A 24211-nucleotide genomic window follows, 5' to 3' on the forward strand; every position below is an offset into this window, starting at 1 on the left:
GACATTCTTCTTCATATTTCCTCTATTTTTACCCAATCACGCAAATGTGAATACAGTAATAAAGCTAATCGTGGTGCCTTCAAATTTACACACAGTATATATAAGCCCATGTGCATGTGTATTAAATATCTAGCGTGTATTTGAGGGTATATAAAACCTCCCTGGTGAGTCTACTGCATAGAAGTCTGTCTGGTGGACAAAGTGGGTTCCCTTGCTACAGAATCCGCTGTCCTCAGAAGAAATATCACCATCCACTTCCCGATCCCAGCTCTTAAATTCCCGTAGACCTCTTTAGAAAGTTAGCACGCTTTTGTTCATCCGTGATAAAGAATTTGTATGGCACATCTAACGTGTACAAATTTGGCAAAACACCAGACAAAAATGTGTTGCCCAGCTCCTATAAACATAAATATTATTTTTTTCTGTTCTTATGATGGAAAAATAACACTTTAGCATGAAGAGTGCAGTTTGCGGTGTACGGCTTGGCCGCCCGTTAATAAATAAATATAAATTTTCACTCTTTTTCGTTAAGGGCCTCCTCGTAGTTAAGGACTGTTTTCCCGTCTTTTGTTTTTTTTGTTCTTTTTTTCTCAAATATGTCACAAAAATACGACACTCGTACCCAACGAAGCTTGCCGGAACGTTATTTACAGAGATCCACACCAAAGGCTGCTGGTTGGTATGTTTTGCCCCCCACTCCAAAGAAAAACAGTATTTGCTGCTGCCAACTGAGGCTAGGAGCTAAGCTATATATTTTTTTATTAGCGCTGGGGTTAGCAACCCCTAGTGGCTCCCCAGAGTACTTTCAAAAATACTTCGAAACAGAAAAAGAAAATAATAATAATAATAATTTCCTTTGTATTGTCATTCTTTGTAACAATGTACACAGAACGAAATGTCGATACACCTGACCCGTTGTAGCGAGCCGATGCAGCCGCAGCCAACAGAGGGCGCCGCCATTTTACCAATGTTATAAGTCTTAGGTATGACTCGGCCGAGGCGCGAACCAGCGACCTCCCAGTCTCAAAGCGGGCGCCCTACCATCTAGGCTACTGAGCTGGTTAATAGAGGGAAATATACCGTAAATTCCGGACTATAAGCCGCTACTTTTTTCCCAAATGTTCAGTCCTGCGGCCTAATTGGTATAATGGCGGCGCCCTCTGTTGGCTGCGGCTGCATCGGCTCGCTACAACGGGTCAGGTGTATCGACATTTCATTCTGTGTACATTGTTACAAAGAATGACAATACAAAGGAAATTATTATTATTATTATTATTATTCAGTAAAGCGGCCAATTTATGTATTTTTTCCAATGGCCACCAGCGGCGCTGGAGTCTAAAAAGTCTGAATTCTGCATCTGCTCTGCATTTTTTTATATCGCGCTTTTCAAGTCAATGACTTCCCAAAGTGCTTTACAATATGCTCCACATTTCCCAATAGCGGCCTTGTAAGGCGCTAACCTGCTTATTGGGGGTATTAGGGGTTCAGTGTCTTACCCAAGGACACTTCGACATGTAACATGGACGAGCCGGGATTCGAACTGGGATCCTTTCATCCTAAGACGAGCGCTCTACCTCCTGAGCTACTGCCGCCCGAAGGTAAGATTAATACCAGTAGAATATGTGCGCCAAGAAAGACTGCAACCTCTAAGTTTATGCATACATTCTCTGTAAAGGAAAGGTACGTTCCGATAATGAGGAAGACGGAAGAAGCTTCGAAAACTCTCTCGGTGTACCGTCTTTCTTTGTGAATATGTGTAACCATGTATAATATGTATTTGCAACTGTATATTCTTGTAATGTATTTATTTTAGGGATTTATTCTGTTATGTGTTCTACAAGCGAATCAAAAAGAAGGGGCGGAGCAAACGCGGGCTGATGGGAAGTGGGGTAAAGCTGAGTTACTGGTAGATCTGTCTGTTGTCGCAGCGGACAATAGTGGATATATATGTTTTTTTAAATACACTGATCATGGTTTATCATTCGATTTATAAATCAAGGTTCCCAAGAAATATGTATGACCTATCACTGGTGAGTTTTTTCAGGCGATACAGGTGCTCTAAGGGGGAGACCTGAGTCTTATGAGCCCCATGTCGGAGACCCCTGCCCTAATTCATGACTACACTGTCTAAAACTTTTTTCCTGGTAAAAATTAAAAAAAAAAAACTAAATGATCTTAAATATTTTTCGTTTTTAGCTTTTGCGAAGAAATAATCCCACTTGTGTTTCTTTCTAGGGAACAGGAGGCAAAAACAGTAACCAAACAGTCTCCTAAGTAAAACTAAGGACAGCAGTTAAGGATGTAGCCGCTTGTGTGGATTTCACAGTTTGTACGCAAAGAACCCTTTCCTGGCCGGTGGTGGTTTAAAGGCCTCAAAAACGGGACTTGACTTTGAGCATCTTCTTTAGGGTTAGCAAACAACACAGATTCAACCAGAGAAAAAGGGGGAAAAAAACAATTTAGCATGCATTCGTTGCCACTCCGGCAAACAACTATGCTAGCAACTAAACCAGCTTTCGGCTCGACTGGGCTGTGAAGCCAAATTTGATACGTCATTCAGTGAGACATGAAGATGAAGCAGCATTGATTGACCGAGAGGGAGACGGTAAACACAGGAGCAAGGCCGGTAAAGGACGGAGGTGGTTGGTAATGGTCGGGTTATAGGGAAAGTGGGGTACGGGGCTCTGCTTTTTCAGGAGTAGATGGTGATGACCTCGCGTCCGCCTCCGCGGACCAGAAGGACCCTGTTGAGACCTTCTGTGAGAACTTCAAGGAACTCCATGTCTGGGTGGAAAGGTAAAGAAACAAACATGGATTCGCAACAGTAATTGGAAAGTAAAAATTAACTCGATGCAGTTGTACCAGTAATGAGCATTAGGAGGGCGGGGGTGTGGCGGGTTCTAGATTATTCTGTAATCAATAAATTATAATTCGAACTTCTGTAATTGATAATGTGATTTTAAAATGATCACCTATGAGATTTATTTTGGATGTCAGATAAAAATATATATACCGTAAATTCCGGACTATAAGCCGCTACTTTTTCCCCAAACTTTCAACCCTGCGGCTTATTCAGTGATGCGGCCAATTTATGTAATTTTTCTAACGGCCGCCAGCGGCGCTCGAGTACAAAAGGTAAGATTAAGACCGATGGAATATATGCGCAGAGGAAGACTGCAACTTCTTAGCTTGTGCACAAATTAAATTAGCGTAGACATATCCTCATCATGCAAATTGCAAAAAGAAAGGCACGTGACGCAACTTTCAAGCTAAACGCAATCGAGCAGTCCGATAAAGAAGGAAACAGAGCTACTGCACGTAAACTTTACTTTGCGAGCGTGTTGCTAGCGTGTTTTTGAATAAGGGAGCGTGGGATGATGTCTATTTGACAAAGTTTCTTTCCCATACTGAAGGAAGACGACTTTGATGACGTCAGTTATAAGGAGGTGGATGAGGACGGTTTACCGTGGTTTCTACATGTACGGTATGTTTTTTTTAACAGACCCGTTTACTGAGTCGCGAGCGTGTTGCCAGTAGCGTTTTGCTACCCTTCACAGGCACGGTTTGGGATGAAAGTTATAATATTATAATTAAAGCTTTGAAAACTTTCTCGGTGTACCGTCTTTCTTTGTAAATATGTGTAACCATGTATAATGTGTATTTGCAACCGCATATTTTTGTAATTTATTTATTTTGGAAACTTATTCTGATATGTTTTGCACGGGCGAGTGAAAAAGAAGGGGCGGGGCAAACGCGGGCTGACAGGAAGAGGAGTAAAGGTGAGACGTGTTTGTGGACGCGGCCGACAATAGTGGATATATATTTTTTCCACCCTTAACTTTGGAAATATACACTTTTTTCCTTGGATTACTTTCAGCGAGTCAGGACTCTGCAAGTCTGCATCAAACCTTAAGTACCGGTATTATTTTCCGTGCATTATGCCGGCTGTGATTTTGGGACTGTGTCGGGTATAGGTTAATTTTGTGTTTATGTTGCATTTTTTCAATGTGGGCGCATGCGGCTAATATACAGATGCGGCTTGTGTATGTACAAAATCGCTTTACCTCCTGAAATGTGGCGGGTGCGGCTTATAATCAGGTGCGCTCTATAGTCCGGAATTTACGGTATATCTATTCAACACAAATATGTTTTCAGTCATGAAAGACCATAAAAAAAGCACAACTTTGGAGTTATGAAGACGAAATCTGAAATTTGGAAAATTTTGAATCCAATTGGTTTCCAAATTATTATATACAGAATGCCACAAAAGTAAGTACACCTTTCACATTTCTGCAGAGATTTTCATTGTAATATATATATAATTTGCTAGATTCTGTTCAAGCACGTTTTATCAATGTGTATTAGTCTTTACACTACAGTACTATTTACAGTACTAGAAGTTAATAAATAGGCACACAAGTGAAATTTGGAGCCTAACTGATTGCAGTTGCTCACAATTGCCTTCAATAACATGCAAATACACTATATTTGCATGTATTTTCAATTCAATTCTCATTCAGTTAGTCCTAAAATGATAGAGCTGTGATTTCTGCCCACGACATAAGGATACAGTTCTCGTCTCCTGTCCGGTTCTTGGGCGGCCCGGGCATGTTGAGCAGGACCAGTTTGGCCTCGGACGACTTCTTGATGATGGCCTCATTGAGCCTCAGTGCCGTGTGCATGCGCCGTACATTGGACTGGTTCCTGGACGGGTGCACACCAATAGCACCAATTGTTGCAATTTACGAGACATATCTGAGCCGGGGTGGACGATGGACAGCAGGGTTGGGTAGGGTTACTTGAACTTGATTACTTTCAATTACTTTTAGATTACTCCAAAACCAAATATGCTAAAAAAGACAAAAGAAACTAAATATGAATAAAATGATGACTCACAACACGTGGTAAGCTTTCTCCCCTGGTTTTGATCTCTTTGATCTCCGGCAAAACGAACATATAATGCGACAGAAACAAACGAAAATAAATCCAAACATCTTGCCAATATCATTTTTGCCGTTCCATGTATTCCATTACTCCCCAAGCCTGCCCCAAATTTTGTAATTTTACTCATATTTAGTTTCTTTTGTCTTTTATTAGCATATTCGGTATTGGAGTAATCCAAAAGTAATTGAAAGTAATCAAGTTAAAGTAACCCTACCCAACCCTGATAGATAGATAGATAGATAGATAGATAGATAGATAGATAGCAGGGTTGGGTTACTTTAACCTGATTACTTTCAATTACTTTTAGATTGCTCCAATACCAAATAGGCTAATATAAGACAAAAGAAACTAAATATGAACAAAATGATGACTCACAACACGTGGTTAGCTTTCTCCCCTGGCTTTGATCTCTTTGACCTCCGGCAAAACTAACATAAAATGCGACAGAAAATAAATCCAAACAGCTTGCCAAGATCATTTTTGCCGTTCCATGTATTCCGTTACTCCCCAAGCCTGCACAAAATTTAGTCATTTTATTCATATTTAGTTTCTTTTTATTAGCATATTTGGTATTGGAGTAATCCAAAAGCAATTGCAAGTAATCAAGTTAAAGTAACCCTACCCAACCCTGATGGACTGACACTTGCTCACACACGTTGTCATCGATCTCATTCGCCCATGTCGGATGAAATAATAAAGTGGATGTGGAAAAGACGTTTGGTACTTACAGATTCTCCCATTCACTGCAGCAGAATTGAGGGGAAAGATAGAAATATCAAAACCCATGGTGGCAATACACTGTACTTCAAAATGAGGTTCAGACTCTAAATACAGATTCAAGTCCTGGAGCTTGGCATTTGGAGTGTGAGAAGTAAGTTGACTTAAAAAACAGACTAAATAAAAAACAGGGGCTGGGGGTGGGGGAGGGTGATATCCGGCTCGTCCCTGCCTTTTATTGTTTTTACCAGCTCGATGGCTTTGGGGGTAGGGCGCCCGCTCCGAGACCTGGGAGGTCGCTGGTTCAAGCCTCGGCCAAGTCATACCTAGGACTTACAACATTGGTACTCATTGGCTCCCTGCTTGGCGCTCGGCATTAGGGTTTGGAATTGGGGGGTTTGGTCACCTAATGACTACCAACACATCAGTTGGGTGGAGCGAGGGGGCTGGGAATCCCCTCCTCAGTATCAATCTCCCAGAAAGAGTCAGGAATGTGTTCTTGACTCTAGCCACCTCCCACTAGGGGGATATGGCTCCGGTATATATATATACAGGGTTCTCGTTTGCCCGCGTCCCTGCGTCCTAGAGGCATCATTATTGCTGGGGACGCATTGTGTCAAATCAACGTGCGTCCCCTGGACGCAACTTTTTTGACACTAGATTGTCATTATTACCCAATAACATTTTTTTTAACAAAGATTTACCGCACTCCAAACTTTTCGTCAGGCAGATCCACCATTGTTGTTTTGGTCTCGCGCCGATCTCGGCAAACGAGATCTCGTTCCTTCGAGATGATATCATTGTTTTGGTGGTTGTCGAGTGAAAGAGAAGTATGCCTCCGTAAAAAACAGTTGGGATTAGGGGCAAATAACAAAAAATTGGTAATTTCTTCAGTGTCGGTAATAAGTCGAAACATAATCCAGAAAGTGGTAACAACGGCAATAATTCCGGCACGAAAAAACGGCGGAGAAATTCTTCAGAAGATCGCGATGGCAAGGAAAACACGTGTTTTGAAGCGAACGATTCGACGAAAGATAAACAAAAGAATACTCCTAGCAAGAAAAGGATTTTTCTGCCAAAATGGACTCAATTATATTCCTGGTTACGCTATTAGGAGGATGATAATGGTGGCTACATGTTCTTTGATGCGTGCACCCAGCGTGACAAAAAAACTGGATTGCATAAATCATTTCGCAATACAAACTTTCAGAAAAGCACATTGGATCGGCACAACGACAATGAAAACCACAAATTAGCTATGGAAATTCCGTTGCCGCAATTGGACCTTGAGAAGGCATTACAACTGTGGCGTGACAGCAAACCACGAAGAATATATGAACTGAAAAATCTGAAGTGATTAAAACTGCATGAATATATAGACTAATATTTCAGCAATTTTAATTTGTATAATGTACAATATTTTTGTGAACTGAAAAATCTGAAGTGATAACTGCTTTGTATTACCAATTAAGTGTGATGATTAGACTAAATGAATATATAGATTTATATATTTATTTATATATTTGTCGCCGATTTACAATTTCAACCTCGATAACACAAAATTTTGGGGACCCATAGATCTCTGTTGGGACCCATAGATTTTTGAGCAGGTAAAATGAACACTGTATATATATATATATATATATATATATATATATATATATTTTTAGTGAATGAAGGAAGCATACCGGTCAATGTATACGTGGTCCCCGTATTATAAGTTTTTCATCAAAGTGAGTACGGCGTATAATGATTTTTGTACAGGAAATAAAACAAAAATCATTTTGTTAGACTGATGAAATGAAATGATCTGCATTTCTATAGCGCTTTTCAAGTCAAGACTTCCCAAAGCGCTTTACAGTGTGCTTCACATTTCCCAATAGCGGCCGTGCAGCCATGTAAGGCGCTAACCTGCTTATTGGGGGTATTAGGGGTTCAGTGTCTTACCCAAGGACACTTCGACATGTAACACGGAGGAGCCGGGATTCGAACTGCAATCTCTTGATCCCAAGACGAGCGCTCTACCTCCTGAACCACTGCCGCCCCATCTCGTCTTAACAATTTTATCTCTTATACAGTTTAGATGGGTTTAGAAGCTGGTTTTGGTTGATGTCGTGCTGTGTCAATGTATCTCAGCGAGCACTCACGGTTTCATGTTGAAGATGTCCTTGATGCCGCACGGTGTGGCAGCGCCGGCCGGCTTGCTGGCATCACCGTCGCACTTCTCCGTCCAGGTCATCTGGACTTGCTCGCCGGGGCTCTGGGTCGCCTCGGCCGGGGCCGGAGTAGCTTCGGTGGCGGCTGGGCTGGTCGGTACGGTGTTATCGTGGATGAGTTGTACCTGGGCAGGGGGGGGCACAGGGGGAGAGGCCGACTTTGACTATGAGGAGGAGGAGGAAGAGGAGAAGGGCGGATGGTAGCGAGGCCGGAGGTGGAGATACGAGCAAATCCACGAGTGTTGGAATGCGGGTCAAAGTCACAGAATGTTTGAGAGGGACAAGAGAGAAGAAGTAAGGTTCAAGAACAGCATCTCGCTATCTTATAGATTCGCTAATCATTTAAACAGATCCATTGAAGCATGTTGTTCAATCGGAGCATATAACACTCGGTAGTTGGTCGTCACAGCTGATTGGATAAGGGGAACCTTCATTTTGCTTTGACATTTCTCACCACCAGGGTCAGGTAGGGTTACTTTAACTGGATTACTTTCAATGACTTTTGGATTACTCCAATACCAAATATGCTAATAAAAGACAAAAGAAACTAAATTTGAATAAAATGATGACTCACAACACGTGGTAAGCTTTCTCTCCTGGCTTTGATCTATTTGATCTCCGGCAAAACTCACATAAAATGCGACAGAAACAAAATGAAAATAAATCCAAAGAGCTTGCCAACATCATTTTTGCCGTTCCATGTATTCTGTTACTCCCCTAGCCTGCACAAAATTTAGTCATTTTTATTCATATTTACTGTATTTTCCGCACTATAAGGCGCACCTAAAAGTCTTAATTTTTTTCAAAAGCTGACCATGCTCCTTATAATACAGTGCGCCTTACATATGGCTCAATATTAAATTCGCAAGGTCTCACAACTTACGCAACAGCCGCCGACTCGATTTTCCCCCGACTGGGAGTAGTCCGCGGTGTATGCTGGGATTTATCTACCGGCGTTTCATTGGCTAACCAATGTGTCAATCATCATTTGAATCGATCGCTATTGGCTAAAGTTATTCGGAGCCTCGGATTGGCTAGAGGGCCAAAACAAACCCTGCAATTGGCCGAAAAAGATGTGTCAATCATCCGTTAAATCGATCGCTATTGGCTGAAGTTATTCGGAGCCTCGGATACGCTAGAGGGCCAAAACAAACCCTGCAATTGGCCGAAAAAGATGTGTCAATCATCCGTTACATCGATCGCTATTGGCTGAAGTTATTCAGAGCCTCGGATAGGCTGGAAGGGCCAAAACAAACCCTGCAATTGGCCGAAAAAGATGACTGAATAGCAAGCTTGCTAAAGTACGCCATAAAGAAACATGTTTCATTAGTCTGTATTTGTAACTTAGGTGAGTTATGCGGCTTTATATTTTCCCGGTATCTTGTTTTAGAACGATCTTGATGTTGCTGTGATGAGTTGAGTCAATTAAACTCAATTCCAAGTGTTTATTGTCATATGCACAGTAAAGTTGCGAGCGAAAAAGAAAATAGAAAGTAAGGAATGGTTGGCATTTCTTGAATTCCAAGACTTTAACCTTCCGAATGATATTTGAAATGACGCATTTAAGTGACATCGTACGGACACCGCATCCGCACGTGTCTACGACACGTATTTGCTTCTTTGCAAGCTTTGGGAATGTTAAGGGGGTAATAAGTTGGACTGAACTATCTGACTGTTTTGTCGACGTTCCCATTGTAGCGCCTTATAATCCGGTGCGCCTTATCTATGGAAGATATAGGGCCAAAAACTATTTTTTGGGGGTGCGCGCTATAACCCGGTGCGCCCTATAGTGCGGAAAATACGGTGGTTTCTTTTGACTTTTATTAGCATATTTGGTATTGGAGTAATCTTCCTTAAATTTGCACATGTGGCTTTTAATCAGGTGCGCTGTGTAGTCCAGAATTCCCAGTACGTATTCCCTCTACATACAAGTTAGTCTAGTTACGAGACATTTGAGATACGAGATGTCTTTCTACCAAAAATTTTGCCCGACAAAAAGAATCCAAGTTACGAGAATTTCCAGATGCCACTACAACATCGCCGAGTGCTTAATGAATGAAAAATGATTTGCATTTATATAGCGCTTTTCAAGTCAATGACTTCCCAAAGCGCTTTACAATGTGCTACACATTTCCCAATAGCGGCCTTGCAGCCATGTAAGGCGCTAACCTGCTTATTGGGGGTATCAGGGGTTCAGTGTCTTACCCAAGGACACTTCGACATGTAACACGGACGAGCCGGGATTCGAACTAGGATCCCTTGATCCCAAGACGAGTGCTCTACCTTAAGACTGGTCAGCGCTCGCATCAGCTTGTTTCGGTTAGCATGAGTGATTCCCGCCATAGAGACCTGATCCTGCACGATGGTGTTGTTTTTTATTGCTTACATTGTCATGATTGTTGATTCAAGGCACCTGTGACTACCCAATTGCCGCCAACAGCCCTGAGAGCTGATTGGCTAAGAGACTCTTTTTAAACCCCCAGCTTTCAAGAGGACGCCGTCAGATCGTAGCGAACCGATGCTCCCAGCTAGGCAAGGTCACATTTTCAGACATTTTTCCCTGCCCTGTTTTCCTCTGCCTGATACCCATTGCCGACCTGACTCTGGACCCGATTCCGCCCTGTTCTGCCATCCCGACTTCCGAACTGTTTTGCCCCGCTACCTGCCTGACACCTGTTGCCGACCTTGTTTCCGAACTCGATAGCGCCCTTGCTCTCTGGTCCCGGCTAACAACTAGTATTCCTGCAAATCCACGACCATCCTCGCTCGACACGGAAGTGCCACTTCCGCGTTTCCAGGCACGTGCTACCCTTGTCCGTCAACCATTGGATCGTGGAAGCAAGTCCTACTCTCTCTCTTTATTAATAAAACTGAGTAAACGAGCGCTATTGGGTCCTGTGTCTGTTTCTGGTTCATGACATATGTATCAACAACAGTCTCTCGTGCTCCCTCAATCCTCCACCACGACGCATACACCTCAGTTAGCAACAGCTGACTTCTTCCATGGTATTATCTTATTAGTAGATTTTCATTGCTACATTTAAGGGAATCGTGTGTCTACTTTCCTAAAAAAAACAGACGTATCCTTAAAAAGTGCAATACTGAACAGGATTCCTACCTCTTCTTCCGGCTTTTCTTCCTGGCCGGCCGGAGTCGGTTCCTCGCTCACACTCAGCTGTGTGGTGACCGATGCTGGGTTCTTGCGTCGAATGGAGCCACGGGATGAGTCAGTGATGCTCTGGATCTGTACGGACACCACAGTAAAAATAAAAGCAACATTAAGTGTCGAATGAAAAAAAATGTTCTTTCGGAATGCGGTTTGCGGCACACAGCAGGCGATGACTCACATCCAAACCAAGTAAAACGTAGCTATGCTTTAGCCTGGAGGAGGTAATAATAGTAAAGGGCTCAGATCAATGTTCCCAGTAATTTTCCATAGGTCTGAGCGTTGACACAAAGTCGGTGAGCAACGCTTGAAACAACAGTGAGCAACAGCAATCCCAAGTGTGGCAACTAAGTCATACATTTCCAAAACTTGACATCACGTTACATTTTGCTGAGTTTCCGGCAATGCAAAATTATTTTTCACTTTTGAATGAATTGACTCATGTACTATTGCAAAGGTTGTACGTTCTTACAATTCTTTCACAAGATATACATTTCCTTTTTATTTCCTGATATATTTTGTCGCATAATATTAACATTTTTCGGGGCTTATTGAGTCGGTTGTAAGATACAGAACTGTACTTAATCACATTTTTTAGTGGAAGTACAATGTTGGCAACAAGATTCACTTGATATCATTGGAAATCATTTGAATGCAACACAAACTTTTTATTGTTTTTTCTGTGTTTTCTTCTACTTTTTAAAAAAATTCCTTTAAAAAAAATCTCATTGTGTTTATCTTTTTCGAGCTGTTACTTTTTTCTTTTTGTTCTCTGTTTACTTTTTTCCTACATTTCTTTTTTTTCTTTTTTTCTGGCTTTTTTTTCTAAATTTTTCCTTTTTTTTTTCTCTTTTGACTTTTTTTCTCAGCTTTTCACTCCTTTTTCATTTTGGTATTTTTTTCTTTTTTGTTCTATTCCCCCCTTCCTTTAAGTCATTTTGTGCATAATTTTACTTAATATTTGGTCATGTTGGGATTAAAGAAGCAATAACAACCTGAAGAGCCGTTTAGGACCCGAAAGAGCCGGTTCAGGACCCGAAAGAGCCGGTTCCTTTTAGTGAGCCGAGCAGAAGTAGCCAGTTCTCGACATACTCTAATAACTTTACTCAACTTCGTTTGACTTCCAAATATCGCATTTAGGACACAACGTCAGGGGAACCCGTGTATTTTTACCTTCATGCACTGTAACTTTGACTTAAGTCGCTTCTTAATTAGTAATTTTGAGCCCTCATTTTTGTGCGCTGGCTAGATTTTCTTGTGCGCCGAGAATGTCCGAGCAGTGCGCAGCTTAGAGGGAACACTGGCTCAGATCAATATCTAGTTTTTGCGTTCCTCTGCCAAGATGTTTTGCTCTCACGCTACACAGTAAAGTTACCCAAAGCAGATAGCTGCATCCCAACCTGACGCTTTAGTACAAAACACGCTCAGGTCCAGCAGCAGCTCACAACACGTGGTAAGCTTTCTCTCCTGGCTTTGATCTCTTTGATCTCCGGCAAAACGAACATAAAATGCCACAGAAACAAAATGAAAATAAATCCAAACAGCTTGCCAACATCATTTTTGCTGTTCCATGTATTCCGTTACTCCCCAAGCCTGCACAAAATTTAGTAGTTTGTTTTGCCTTTTATTAGCATATTTGGTATTGGAGTAATCCAAAAGTAATTGAAAGTAATCAAGTTAAAGTAACCCTACACAACCCTGCTTATTTGCAAAAGAAGGTGGGGTCTTCATTCCCTTACCTCACGCTCACGCTCATTCTTGGTCAGGTTGATCTGCTTCAACATCTGCGAGCGTTGCTCCATCACCAGGGTCTTCTCGTAGGTGTAGGCAGAGATGTCGCTCTCATGCTGCAGGACCAAACAAAAACGTCTGAGAAGCTTTCTACAGTGATGCAAAAAATTTGGTAGTAGCAGTCATGAGTTTCTGACTTGGCATTCAAATGCAAGTCATATTATTATAGAGCACAGGTGTCAGATCAGGTCCGCTAAGGGATTGAATCCGGCCCGCCAGACAACACTCAGAGAAGCGCAAGAGAAAAACAAGCTGCAGGTTGAAATATGTCAACTTGATGTTGCCAAAGCCAGATGCCTCGAACAGAGACACTGTACTTGTATTTATTTCTCTCTTTCTCTCGCTCTCTCTCTTTCTCTTTATCTTTCTCATTCTCTATCTCTTTCTCGTTCTCTTTCTCATTCTCTCTTATTTTCTTTCCCACCCTTTTCTCCCACTCTGTCTCTGTCTCTTTCACTCTCTGTGTCTCTCTTCTTCTCACCCTTTGTTGCTCTTTCTCTCTTTCTCTCACTGTGTCTTTTAACCTCCTTTGCTCTAACTTCCTTTTGTCTTTTTCTCACTTTTCTCTTTCTCTCTTCATACCCTTTGCGCTTTCTTTTGTCTTTTCTCTCCTTCTATTTCTCTTAGGATTTCTTTCTTCCTCTCCCTTTCTTTTACCCCTCTCTCATGACTTTTTATCTTTTGTTTCTCACACTCTCTCCCTCTCTATTTTTCTTTATTTGTCCCGCCCTCTCTCCTTTTCCCTCCCTCTTTCTCTTATTTCTTTATCTTTTTCTTTCTCTTTAAGCTACTATTCTGGCCCCCGACAGAATGTTTGTTCTATCATGTGGCCCCCGAGCTAAAATGAGTTTGACACCCCTGTTATAGAGGAACAATCCCATTATATGAAGGAATAAATGTACAAATAAATGAAGACCTACTAATACATCCCATATAAATAAATGTTAATACATATGAAAAATGTGACAAAATACATAACAAAATGAAGGACAAAATGCTTAAATGAATGCACTGCATTTACGTCATACATTTAGGTATCACGTAATTTATTTATCTATGTGTTAATCTATTGATATATATTTCATATTCATACGTTTATTTCTACGGATAGCAAGATACAAAAATGAGGACTGCTTCATTTCCCCCCCCCCATAGTTTTCATAGGAAAATGCATATTTAATGATTTGTCATAAACTAGTGCAATGAACTACAGAAGATTTTTAGTATTTGGTAGCATTGTGGGATCATTATTATTATATATATGAGCAGCGCTTGAAACAACAGTGAGCAACCATAATCCCAAGTGTGGCAAGATAATTAATTATCAACCATGTCCAAAACTTGACATCAAGTTACATTTTGCTGAGTTTCCGGCAATGCAAAAAAAAATTTCACTTTTAAATGAAATGACTAATGTATTATTGCAAAGGTTGTACGGCCTACAAACGTCATTTATCAAGATATCATTTATTTTTATTTCCTGATATATTTTGTCGCATAATATTAAAATTTCTGGGGGCTTATTTAGTCGGTTGCAAGATACAGAACTGTATTTAATCAAATTTTTTTAGTGGAAGTAAAATGTTGGCAACAAGATTCACTTGGTATAATTGGAAATGATTTGAATGCAAACGTTTTCTTCTTTTTCCCTGTTTTTTTTCTATTTTTTCAAATTCCCTTAAAAATTTTTAATTTTCTTTACTTTTTTTCTTCTTTTCTCTATTTACTTTTTTCCCTTTGTTTCTTTCTTTTCTTTTTTTTCCAGTTTTTTTTCTGAAGTTTTCCTTCTTTTTCTCTTCCTTTTGTTTATTTTTTCTCAGCTTTTCTCTACTTTTTCATTTTGGTATTTTTTTTCTTTTTTGTTCTATTTCCACCCCTTCCTTTTAGTCATTTTGTGCACAATTTTACATCATATTTGGTCGTGTAGGGATGAAAGAAGCAAAAACAACCTGAAGAGCCGTTCGGGACCCGAAAGAGCCGGTTCTCTTTAGTGAGCCGAGCCGAAGAAGCCGGTTCTCGAAAAACTCTACTGACTTTACTCAACTTCGACCTCAAAACACCGCATTTAGAAAACCGCGTCAGGGGAACCCGTGTAGTTTTACCTTCATGCACTGTAACTTTGACTTAATTCGCTTCTTAATTAGCAATTTCGAGCCCTCATTTTTGTGAGCTGACTAGATTTCCTTGTGCTCTGAGAATGTGCGGGCAGTACGCGATTGCGCACGCGCGCAGCTTAGAGGGAACATTGGGTAACACACCATTTCGACCACTTCAACCATGGCTTCGATACGGAGGTGATAGAGGAAGGTCGTCAGGTCCTTTTTCATCTGAATGCTGTTGTCGTCCAGCTGGGCCACGGTGAAGATGCGCATCTTGCACTTCCTCCAAACCTGAGAGCGAGAGGAAAAGAAAAAGTCTATTACACAAGGATGCTCTTACTTCCCAATAAAGTCCAAAGGGCTCGTGGAGAACCTTGTGCTGGCGGAGGAGGAAGGGAAGCAGCATCAGCATGCCACCGTCGTGGACGATCCACCACACGTCGATGTGGCCCTCGGTGAAGCGCTCGCTGTTGGATGGGAAGGCTGCGATGTTTTTGGGAACCAGCAAGGCCAAGTGAGCCGCTGTGGTTTCTCTCACTAGCTCTGTGAGAAGGAACGAGTCCGGAAAAAAACATTAAACAGAACGGAACAAATCCCGGCATTCTCTGGTAAGCCACCCACCGACAAAGTTCCTCCAGGTCTGGTGCTCGTCGCCTTGCTTCCAGTTGCGAGGCCATGACACCAGCATGGCGTTGTGCTTGAGACCTCCCAGCCCGCTGGCCTGAAGTAAGTGGGAGGTGGCGTCCCGCAGATTGGAGGACACCGTAACCTGGCAAAAGCCTTTCACTTTCTCCGTATCCATTAGTTTACGCAGCGCCTGAAAAGAAGTGCAGGGTTGCCTTTTCAGTTTCACTTTGGCTTGCAGTCTGTTATTATTATTCATTGATAGCCTAGCAGGAAGACTACAAAAACCCAGTGGCCCCCCAGCCCTATTAAGCACTGAGGGACACCCCCACAGTGTTCCCGTTTGCCCGCGTCCCTGCGTCCTAGACGCATCATTTTTGCTGGGGACTCATAGTGTCAAATCAACGTGCGTCCCCGGGACGCAACTTTTTTGACACAAAATTGTCATTACTACCCGATTACTTTTTTATTTTAAACAAAGATTTACCGCACTCCAAACTTTTCGTCAGGCAGATCCGCCATTGTTGTTTTGGTCTCGCGGTTCGAGTTTTCGTCTGCACGCCGATCTCGAGTTGTGCGGTGAAAAGTCCGTCTTTTTTCAGAGAACCGGCTTTTTCGGCTCAACTCATCAAAGAGAGCCGGTTCTCAAATGGCTCACTTGCTTTGATGGATTATATTACGTATTATTATGTTGTATAAAGAAGTTAAGAAAAAGAGGAAGTATAAAAGGAGAAAATGAAAAAAAACACAGGTTTGAGGTTATCCCTTCAATCAGTATATTACCAACAATAATTTAATGCAGAAAATGAATTAGTAATTTGAATAAGAAAATGTATTATTCTACTTACCGTAAATTCCGTACTATAAGCCGCTACTTTTTTCCCAAATGTTCCTGCGGTTTATTCAGTGAAGCGGCTAATTTATGGAATTTTTCTAACGGCCACCAGCGGCGCAGTAAATTAAAAGGTAAGATTAAGACCAGTTGAACATGTGCGCCAAAATTAATTACAATCCCTAGGATTTATTATGTAGTTTCTGTAAAGTCACGGTACGTTACGATACTGAGGAAGATGCCCTCGATGGCGATATTGGAAGAAGGAAGTTCAAGATGATTTTTGTGAATTTCACATATACGGGTTGCTTTATTTTCACAGGTATGTTTGATACATTGCGAGCGTGATCCTACTAGGCACGGTTTGGGATGAAAGTTATATTATTATTAAAGCTTTGAAAACTCTCCCGGTGTACTGTCTTTCTTCGTAAATATGTGTAACCATGTATAACATGTATTTGCAACTGTATATTTTTGTAATGTATTTATTTTAGAGATTTATTCTGTTATGTAGTCTACGGACGAATCAAAAAGAAGGGGCCGAGCAAACGCAGGCTGATGGGAAATGTGGTACCGGTAGATCTGTCTGTTGTCGCAGCGGACAATAGTGGATTTATATTTTTCCCATCCTTAACTTTGGAAATATACATTTTGTTTCCTTGGATTACTTTCAACGGGACCCCGACTTTAGAAGTCTGCATCATACCTTAATTACGGGTATCATTTGCCTCCTGTGATGTCAACTGCGGTTCTGAATTTGTATACTTTCTATGAAGTTAGCAAGGCTTTGATGCTAGGTTCTTAGCTTGGCCTTTTGATTTTTGCATTCCGGAGATGGAATAAGAGCTTGCTCTGTCCACTCCACGCATCGGCCCGGTATTGCAGTACCTCCGGGAACGGTGCATTCGCAATGATCGCAACAAGGCTTTAGGGCTAGGACCTTGGCTTGGCCTTTTGGCTGAGAGTAAGTGTCCCGGCTCCTAGGCTTTGTAGCATATAATGAACTGACCGATAACGGATAATGGATAATGAATAACGAAGATAGATCAATAACCCTTAAAAACCCCAAAAACCCCGTTACAATTTAGGAGCTTACAGCGTGGCCCCGGGTTTATCTAATGACTGTGTCTCAAATTTTACTGCGGGCGCCCGCGGCTTTTACATGGGTGCGGCTTGTGTAATACCAAAAGTACCAAATCGCTCAAAAAGTGAAGGGTGCGGCTTATAGTCAGGTGCGCTCAATAGTCCGGAATTTACGGTAATTATATTTGCATGTAATTTTTCCTTCTGCAGTGAACGTCCAAGCTACTTCATTTTTGAACTTTTTTTAATAATAAACCTCATTCATGTCGAGCAACTCAGGATCTCACAACAAAATGTTCACTAACAATATATATGAAACAAGGAAACACATGTACAATATAACATATTCAACTACATAAATAAACACGTTTGAAAAAAAAATATGGTGTAAGATTTTTGTGTATTTTGTAAGGGAAAATGCGACAGTTTGTAAGGGCATGGAGCCCTGGAGCGCGACAGGTATGAGTATGCCTCCAAAAAAAGTATTAGGTATTACGCGAGCATTTCGGGCTACGAGCACGATCCTGGAACGAATATGGCTTCAATGTGCTCATATGAAAACGTACCACTCTGTGTAAACCTACCTGCTCTGCCCGTTGAGTGCGTTCATAGCTGTCCAGGTAGGAACCCACCAGGGCCGTGCCCACGATTGTCAAACCCTTGCCTGCCTTCAGCTGGTTGGTGAGCGAAAGCAGCCGGGGTTGCTCCACGTTCTGTTCGGCGTCCGTGCTCACCAGCACCAGCAGTTGAGGTCTGCCGGGAACAAAGCCACAGTACAGGGAAGAGGCCAAAATCGTCAAGGGTGATCTTAACAGAACCAGGGCGCGAAACATAAGCGGGACAGACGGGTTGGGAGCAATGTTCCCTCTAAGCTGCGTGTGTGTGCAATTGCGCACTACCCAGAGCTTTTCCGCGCACAAGAAAATCTAGCCAGCTCACAAAAATCAGGGCTCGAAATTGCTCATTAAGAAGCGAATTAAGTCAGTTACAGTGCATGAAGGTAAAAATAGACAGGTTCCCCTGACGTTGTGTTCTAAATGCGGTATTTGGAAGTCAAGGTCGAAGTAGATAGATAGATAGATAGATAGATAGATAGATAGATAGATAGATAGATAGATAGATAGATAGATAGATAGATAGATAGATAGATAGATAGATAGATAGATAGATAGATAGATAGATAGATAGATAGATAGATAGATAGATAGATACTTTATTCATCCCCGTAGGGAAATTCACACTTCCAGCAGTCTACCCCGTTGTTTATTAACAGATTAACATGATGCCCTAGGGGTGCTTGTAGCGGAGTGGATGACGTCACGCCAGTCCAAAAGTTCGACATCCCTGCGGCAGATGGAAAACTTTTCTTTGTGAAAATCCAGGGATACACCACCTCGTGTTAGCAAGTCCGCCTCCTCTCCGATTCCCCCCGGCTTTCGTGTCTCTGTTTAGCGGCGTTGAAGCCGGATCGCTCCGGGTAGCTCCGGGTGGCTACACGTTAGCGTCCGGAATGCTAAATGTGAGCCACGTTTCCGCAGAACACAGCAACTGTGCTCCCTGTGCGCTTCGATGTTTTCCACCAGCACTCGATGATCTTATTTGGTTGTGAGTTCGCATTTACCATGATTACGGATGGTACCGAAGACTTATAACGCCGCTAGCCGCTTCGCTAGCTCCAGCTCTTCTTCCACGATAGGCGCCTTCATCACGCCGGCACGAGAATTCTTCAGGGCAAGGAGTTGAAATTCCTTGAATACACGCATTTTTTGTGCGCTAAAACCCATGTCCCATAGGATAGAAGTAATCCATAGTGTAGTTGTCAAAACGGGAAGAAAAAACACCGAAGATAGGAGCAGACAATAAAACAATAGGGCAGCTGCTGGAAAAGGCAGCCGCTCGTGGCAGCGCCGCTTTGAAATGGGACAAAATATATCAGGAAATAAAAAGAAAAGGATATCTTGTGAAATAATTGTAAGAACAAAGGACGTTTGTAGGCCGTAGAACCTTTGCAATAGTACAGTCAATTCATTCAAAAGAGAAAAATAATTTTGCATAGGCGGAAACTCAGCAAAATATAACTTGATGTCAAGTTTTGGACATGTTTGAGTAGAACGAAGTTGAGTAAAGTCAGTAGAGTTTTTCGAGAACCGGCTTCTTCGGCTCGGCTCACTAAAAGGAACCAGCTCTTTCGGGTCCTAAGCGGCTCTTTGGGTTGTTTTTGCTTCTTTAATCCCAACATGACCAAATATTATGTGCAATTATGCACAAAATGACTTAAGGGAAGGGGGAATAGAACAAAAAAAGAAAAAAAATACCAAAATGAAAAAGTAGTGAAAAGCGGAGAAAAAAAGAATCAAAAGGAAGAGAAAAAAGAAGGACAAATTCAGAAAAAAGCCAGAAAAAAAAGAAACAAAGGAAAAAAGTAAATAGAGAACAAAAAGAAAAAAAGTAACAGCTAGGAAAAATAAACACAATGAAATATTTTTTAAAGGAATTAAAAAAAAAATAGAAAAAACAGCGAAAAAGAAGATGAAGTTTGTGTTGCATTCAAATAATTTCGAATTATACCGAGTCAATCTTGTTGCCAATATTGTACTTCCACTTAAAAATGTGATTAAACACAGTTGTGTATTGTGCAACCGACTAAATAAGCTCCCAAAAATGTTAGTATTATGCCACAAAAGATACTAGGAAAAAAAAGAAATGGAAATCTTGTGAAAGAATTGTTGTAAAAACAAATGACGTTTGTAGGTTGTACAACCTTTGCAATAATACATTATTAATGCAATTTTTTTTTTGCATTGCCGGAACTCGTAACTTGATGTGAAGTTTTGGACATGTTTGATAATGACTTAGTTGCCACACTTGGGATTTCTGTTGCTCACCGTTGTTTCAAGCGTTGCTCACCGACTTTGTGTGAACGCTCAGGCCCGTGGAAAATTACAGGGAACATTGGTTGGGAGGCAATACAAATAGGGAAAGAGCGTAACGTGTTAACTCCTATTGCTTTGCCAGCGCCTCTGATGTGGAGAATCATATTAGCCGAGAGATTGGCAGACAAGTCGTTCACTTTGCTGTTAATTAGCCACGGTATGCGGGGGTGACGGCGTACATGTTTACCTCCAGTTCTTGGTGTGGGGGGGACCTTCCTCCAGACGCATGAGAGCGTAGCGAGCGGCGCTCAGGGACAAACCTCGGATGCCGTCGCCCCACTCTTTCTCCGCACTGTGAAAAACACCAACGCAAGAATGAACCACGACACGCATCAATCATAATGTTATTTATTGCATGCTTGAGTTCAATAGGGGGGGGGGGGGTTGTAAGGTTTATTGTTCTATATTCTTTGTCAATTATCCATTATCCGTTATCGGTCAAACCATAATACACTGCAAAGCCAAGAGGCCGAGACACTTGTTCCCAGCCAAGAGGCTGAGTCAAGGTCCGAGCCACAGGGCCGGGCAGCGATCAGTGCGAATGCACCATTCCCGGAGGTACTGCAATACCGGGCCTATCCATTATCCGTTATACCATAATACACTGCAAAGCCAAGAGGCCGAGACACTTGTTGCCAGCCAAGAGGCTGAGTCAAGGTCCGAGCCACAGGGCCGGGCAGCGATCAGTGCGAATGCACCATTCCCGGAGGTACTGCAATACCGGGCCTATCCATTATCCGTTATCGGTCAAACCATAATACACTGCAAAGCCAAGAGGCCGAGACACTTGTTCCCAGCCAAGAGGCTGAGTCAAGGTCCTAGCCACAGGGCCAAGCAGCAATCAATGCGAATGCACCGATCCCGGAGGTACTGCAATACCGGGCCGATGCGTGGAGTGGACAGAGCAAGCTCTTATTCCATCTCCCAATTGCAAAAATCAACTGAGCATGGTGCACAATGTTAGTTCCAACGTGTCAATAGACATACCGACACAGTCCAAAACTCACAGTCAGCAAAAAACGTTTTATTTGGCTCTTCTGGAAAAATAAATACAGCAATTTCATTCAACAGGGCGGCCATTTTGACTCATCATAAAGGGGAGCACTGTGATGAAAGAAGGACGCGATCAAACAAAGCTTTGGCGGAAAAAAAGAGCAAAGGCAGAATGTTACACTTTCACTTTACCTCCAGAAACCTCGTTAGAAAATGATATGGTGAAATTGTGAATGTGTTTACCGTATTTTCCGCACTATAAGGCGCACCTAAAAGCCTTTATTTTTTTCAAAAGCTGACCATGCTCCTTATAATACAGTGCGCCTTATATATGGATCAATATTAAGTCGCAAAGTCTTGCAACTAATCCAAGCAGGCGCCGACTAGATTTTCCCCTGAACGCGAGTAGTCTGCGGTGTATGCTGGGATTTATATACCGGCGTTTCATTGGCTAACCAATGTGTCAATCATCATTTGAATCGATCACTATTGGCTAAAGTTATTCAGAGGTAAAGGGGGCGGATCCTTTTTATCATTTACAGGCTCGTATAGCCTAAGGGGCAAAACAAAGCCTGCAATTGGCCGAAAAAGATGTGTTAATCATCAGTTGGATTGATCACTATTGGCTAAAGTTATTCGGAGGTAAAGGGGGCGGATCCTTTTTATCATTTACAGGCTCGTATAGCCTAAGGGGCAAAACAAAGCCTGCAATTGGCCGAAAAAGATGTGTCAATCATCAGTTGGATCGATCACTATTGGCTAAAGTTATTCGGAGGTAAAGGGGGCGGATCCTTTTTATCATTTACAGGCTCGTATAGGCTAAGGGGCAAAACAAAGCCTGCAATTGGCCGAAAAAGATGAATGTGAGGAGCAAGTCTGGTTGTCTACGGCATAAAGAAAACATGTTTTACCATTCTGTATTTGTAAGTATTTTAATCTCCTGGATTTACGACATTCACGGATTTATGAGGACCATGGTTGCACATTATTATTGAATGCAACGACTTCGGTGAGCTACTCCGGTTATATATTTTCCCAGTATCTTGTTTCAGAGTGATGTCGATGTTTCTGTGATGGGTCTTTTTATAAATTAAACTCAATTCCAAGTGTTTATTGTCATATGCACAGTAAAGTTGCGAGCGAAAAAGAAAATAGAAACTAAGGAATGGTTGGCATTTCTTGAATCCCAAGACTTTAATCTTCCGAATGATATTTGGAACGATGCATTTGAGTGACATCGTACGGACACCGCATCCGCACTTGTCTACGACACGTATTTGCTTCTTTGCAAGCTTTCGGAATTTTAAGGGGGTAATAAGTTGGACTGAACTATCTGACTGTTTTGTCCTCGTTCCCATTGTAGCGCCTTATAATCCGGTGCGTCTTATGTATGTCAAATATAGGACCAAAAACAATTTTTTCGGGGTGCGCCCTATAACCCGGTGCGCCTTATAGTGCGGAAAATACGGTAATTGCTGTCAAAAGTGTTGATAAAAATTGTTCAAACCTCATATTGTTAGAATATGACATAATGGAATAGTGAATGTGTTTAATTGCTGTTAAAAGTGTCAATAAAATTGTTCAAACCATACTGTATTCATGTATAACATTTCTTTTTTTTACCTAAACAATAACTTGTCCGCATTATACACAAGGTTGGTAGTACAGACACTCCCTTACTAACGACCATTCGGCTTACGAAAAACGGTAGACACGAACATTTTTCTAGGCTATTGAAAATATCCGAACATTGCTGTAAGTTAGATTTTGTATTTGCACCGAATAATGAAATTAAATGAACTGCATTTCAAGTCAATGACTTCCCAAAGCACTTTACAATGTGCTCCACATTTCCCAATAACGGCCTTACAGCCATGTAAGGCGCTAACCTGCTTATTGGGTGTAAAAGGGGTTCAGTGTCTTACCCAAGGACACTTCGACATGTAACACGGACGAGCCGGGATTCGAACTGTGATCCCTTGATCCCAAGACGAGCGCTCTAACTCCTGAGCTACTGCCGCCCATGAATAGAGGACAGTAATATAGTGATTTTTTCCGCCGCGCTGTGAGAGTTCAGCCAGCATCCACCCAGAAGAAGAAATCCGCTTCCTCTTCCGAGTTTATGTGTAAACATTCTATACTGTATCTCCAGCGCGCTAAGAACGTTGACATTTTCATTGTTTAACATCTCGTGCATCCATTCATTATGGTTGGTGTAAAGTGTCATGTGAAATGAAAGTGGAATATGAAAGCTTGAAGCTGTTGAGAAAATTGTTGGATGGCTCTTGAAGCGCATCTTCCAAAAGTATATTATATTATACACCCCCTGGCAGGCTGCAACCGGTACTGCAGCTCCGATAAAAAAATCAATGAATGAAAAGGAATGCCATTGACTTCAATGTTATTTTGCGAATCATACGCCCACTGGAGGGTAATGGCAGGTACTGCAGCCCCCATCATAAGTCGAATAAGCGCTTGCTCTCTTCCAGATTTTTATGGTTTTCATAAAAAAAAGGTGTACAGTGGAACCTCGGTTCTCGACCATAATCCGTTCCAGAACCCTGTTCGAAAACCGCTTTGTTCGATCACCGAAATCATTTTTCCCATTAACAATAATGTAAATCGTTTTAATCCGTTCCAACACCCTGAATGTTTACACTGAATGTTTAAAGTAAACATGAAGCTAACCAGGCTGATCGTACGTTCGCGTTATCGTAATCTTCCGTACGAAAGATTACTCTAACATGAACGTGTAAAAATAAAAAAATCAGGTCGTTTACAAGTCATTTAGCACCTGGGTCTCCACAACAAAT

General features: G+C 41.8%; 1 protein-coding gene and 2 pseudogenes across 3 annotated transcripts in view; 1 reads left to right on the top strand and 2 right to left on the bottom strand.

The window, feature by feature from the left end:
- Window positions 1-1226: 1226 nt before the first annotated feature.
- The window catches only part of slc12a5a (solute carrier family 12 member 5a), a 320066-nt gene continuing 297081 nt past the window's right edge, over window positions 1227-24211 (bottom strand). For 2 of the 3 annotated variants that reach the window (XM_088339007.1, XM_088339010.1), the window contains exons 16-26: window positions 20593-20697; window positions 18057-18225; window positions 15555-15750; window positions 15307-15476; window positions 15093-15224; window positions 12783-12890; window positions 10996-11121; window positions 7809-8041; window positions 5673-5687; window positions 4571-4704; window positions 1227-2784 (exon numbers count right to left, since the gene is read on the bottom strand). In XM_088339007.1, coding sequence (XP_088195133.1) covers window positions 2693-2784; window positions 4571-4704; window positions 5673-5687; window positions 7809-8041; window positions 10996-11121; window positions 12783-12890; window positions 15093-15224; window positions 15307-15476; window positions 15555-15750; window positions 18057-18225; window positions 20593-20697 — 1480 coding nt within the window. In that variant the 3' untranslated portion in view covers window positions 1227-2692. The remainder of the gene's footprint in view (window positions 2785-4570; window positions 4705-5672; window positions 5688-7808; window positions 8042-10995; window positions 11122-12782; window positions 12891-15092; window positions 15225-15306; window positions 15477-15554; window positions 15751-18056; window positions 18226-20592; window positions 20698-24211) is intronic. The other variant, XM_088339009.1, reaches the window with a different exon arrangement.
- LOC148364813 (U2 spliceosomal RNA) lies at window positions 17166-17299 on the top strand (annotated as a pseudogene).
- Window positions 21251-21390, bottom strand: LOC148364814 (U2 spliceosomal RNA; annotated as a pseudogene).

The sequence above is a fragment of the Urocampus carinirostris genome, chromosome 6 (genome assembly GCF_059441175.1).
Source record: "Urocampus carinirostris isolate Australia breed hairy pipefish chromosome 6, RoL_Ucar_1.0, whole genome shotgun sequence".
Classification (NCBI taxonomy): Eukaryota; Metazoa; Chordata; class Actinopteri; order Syngnathiformes; family Syngnathidae; genus Urocampus; species Urocampus carinirostris.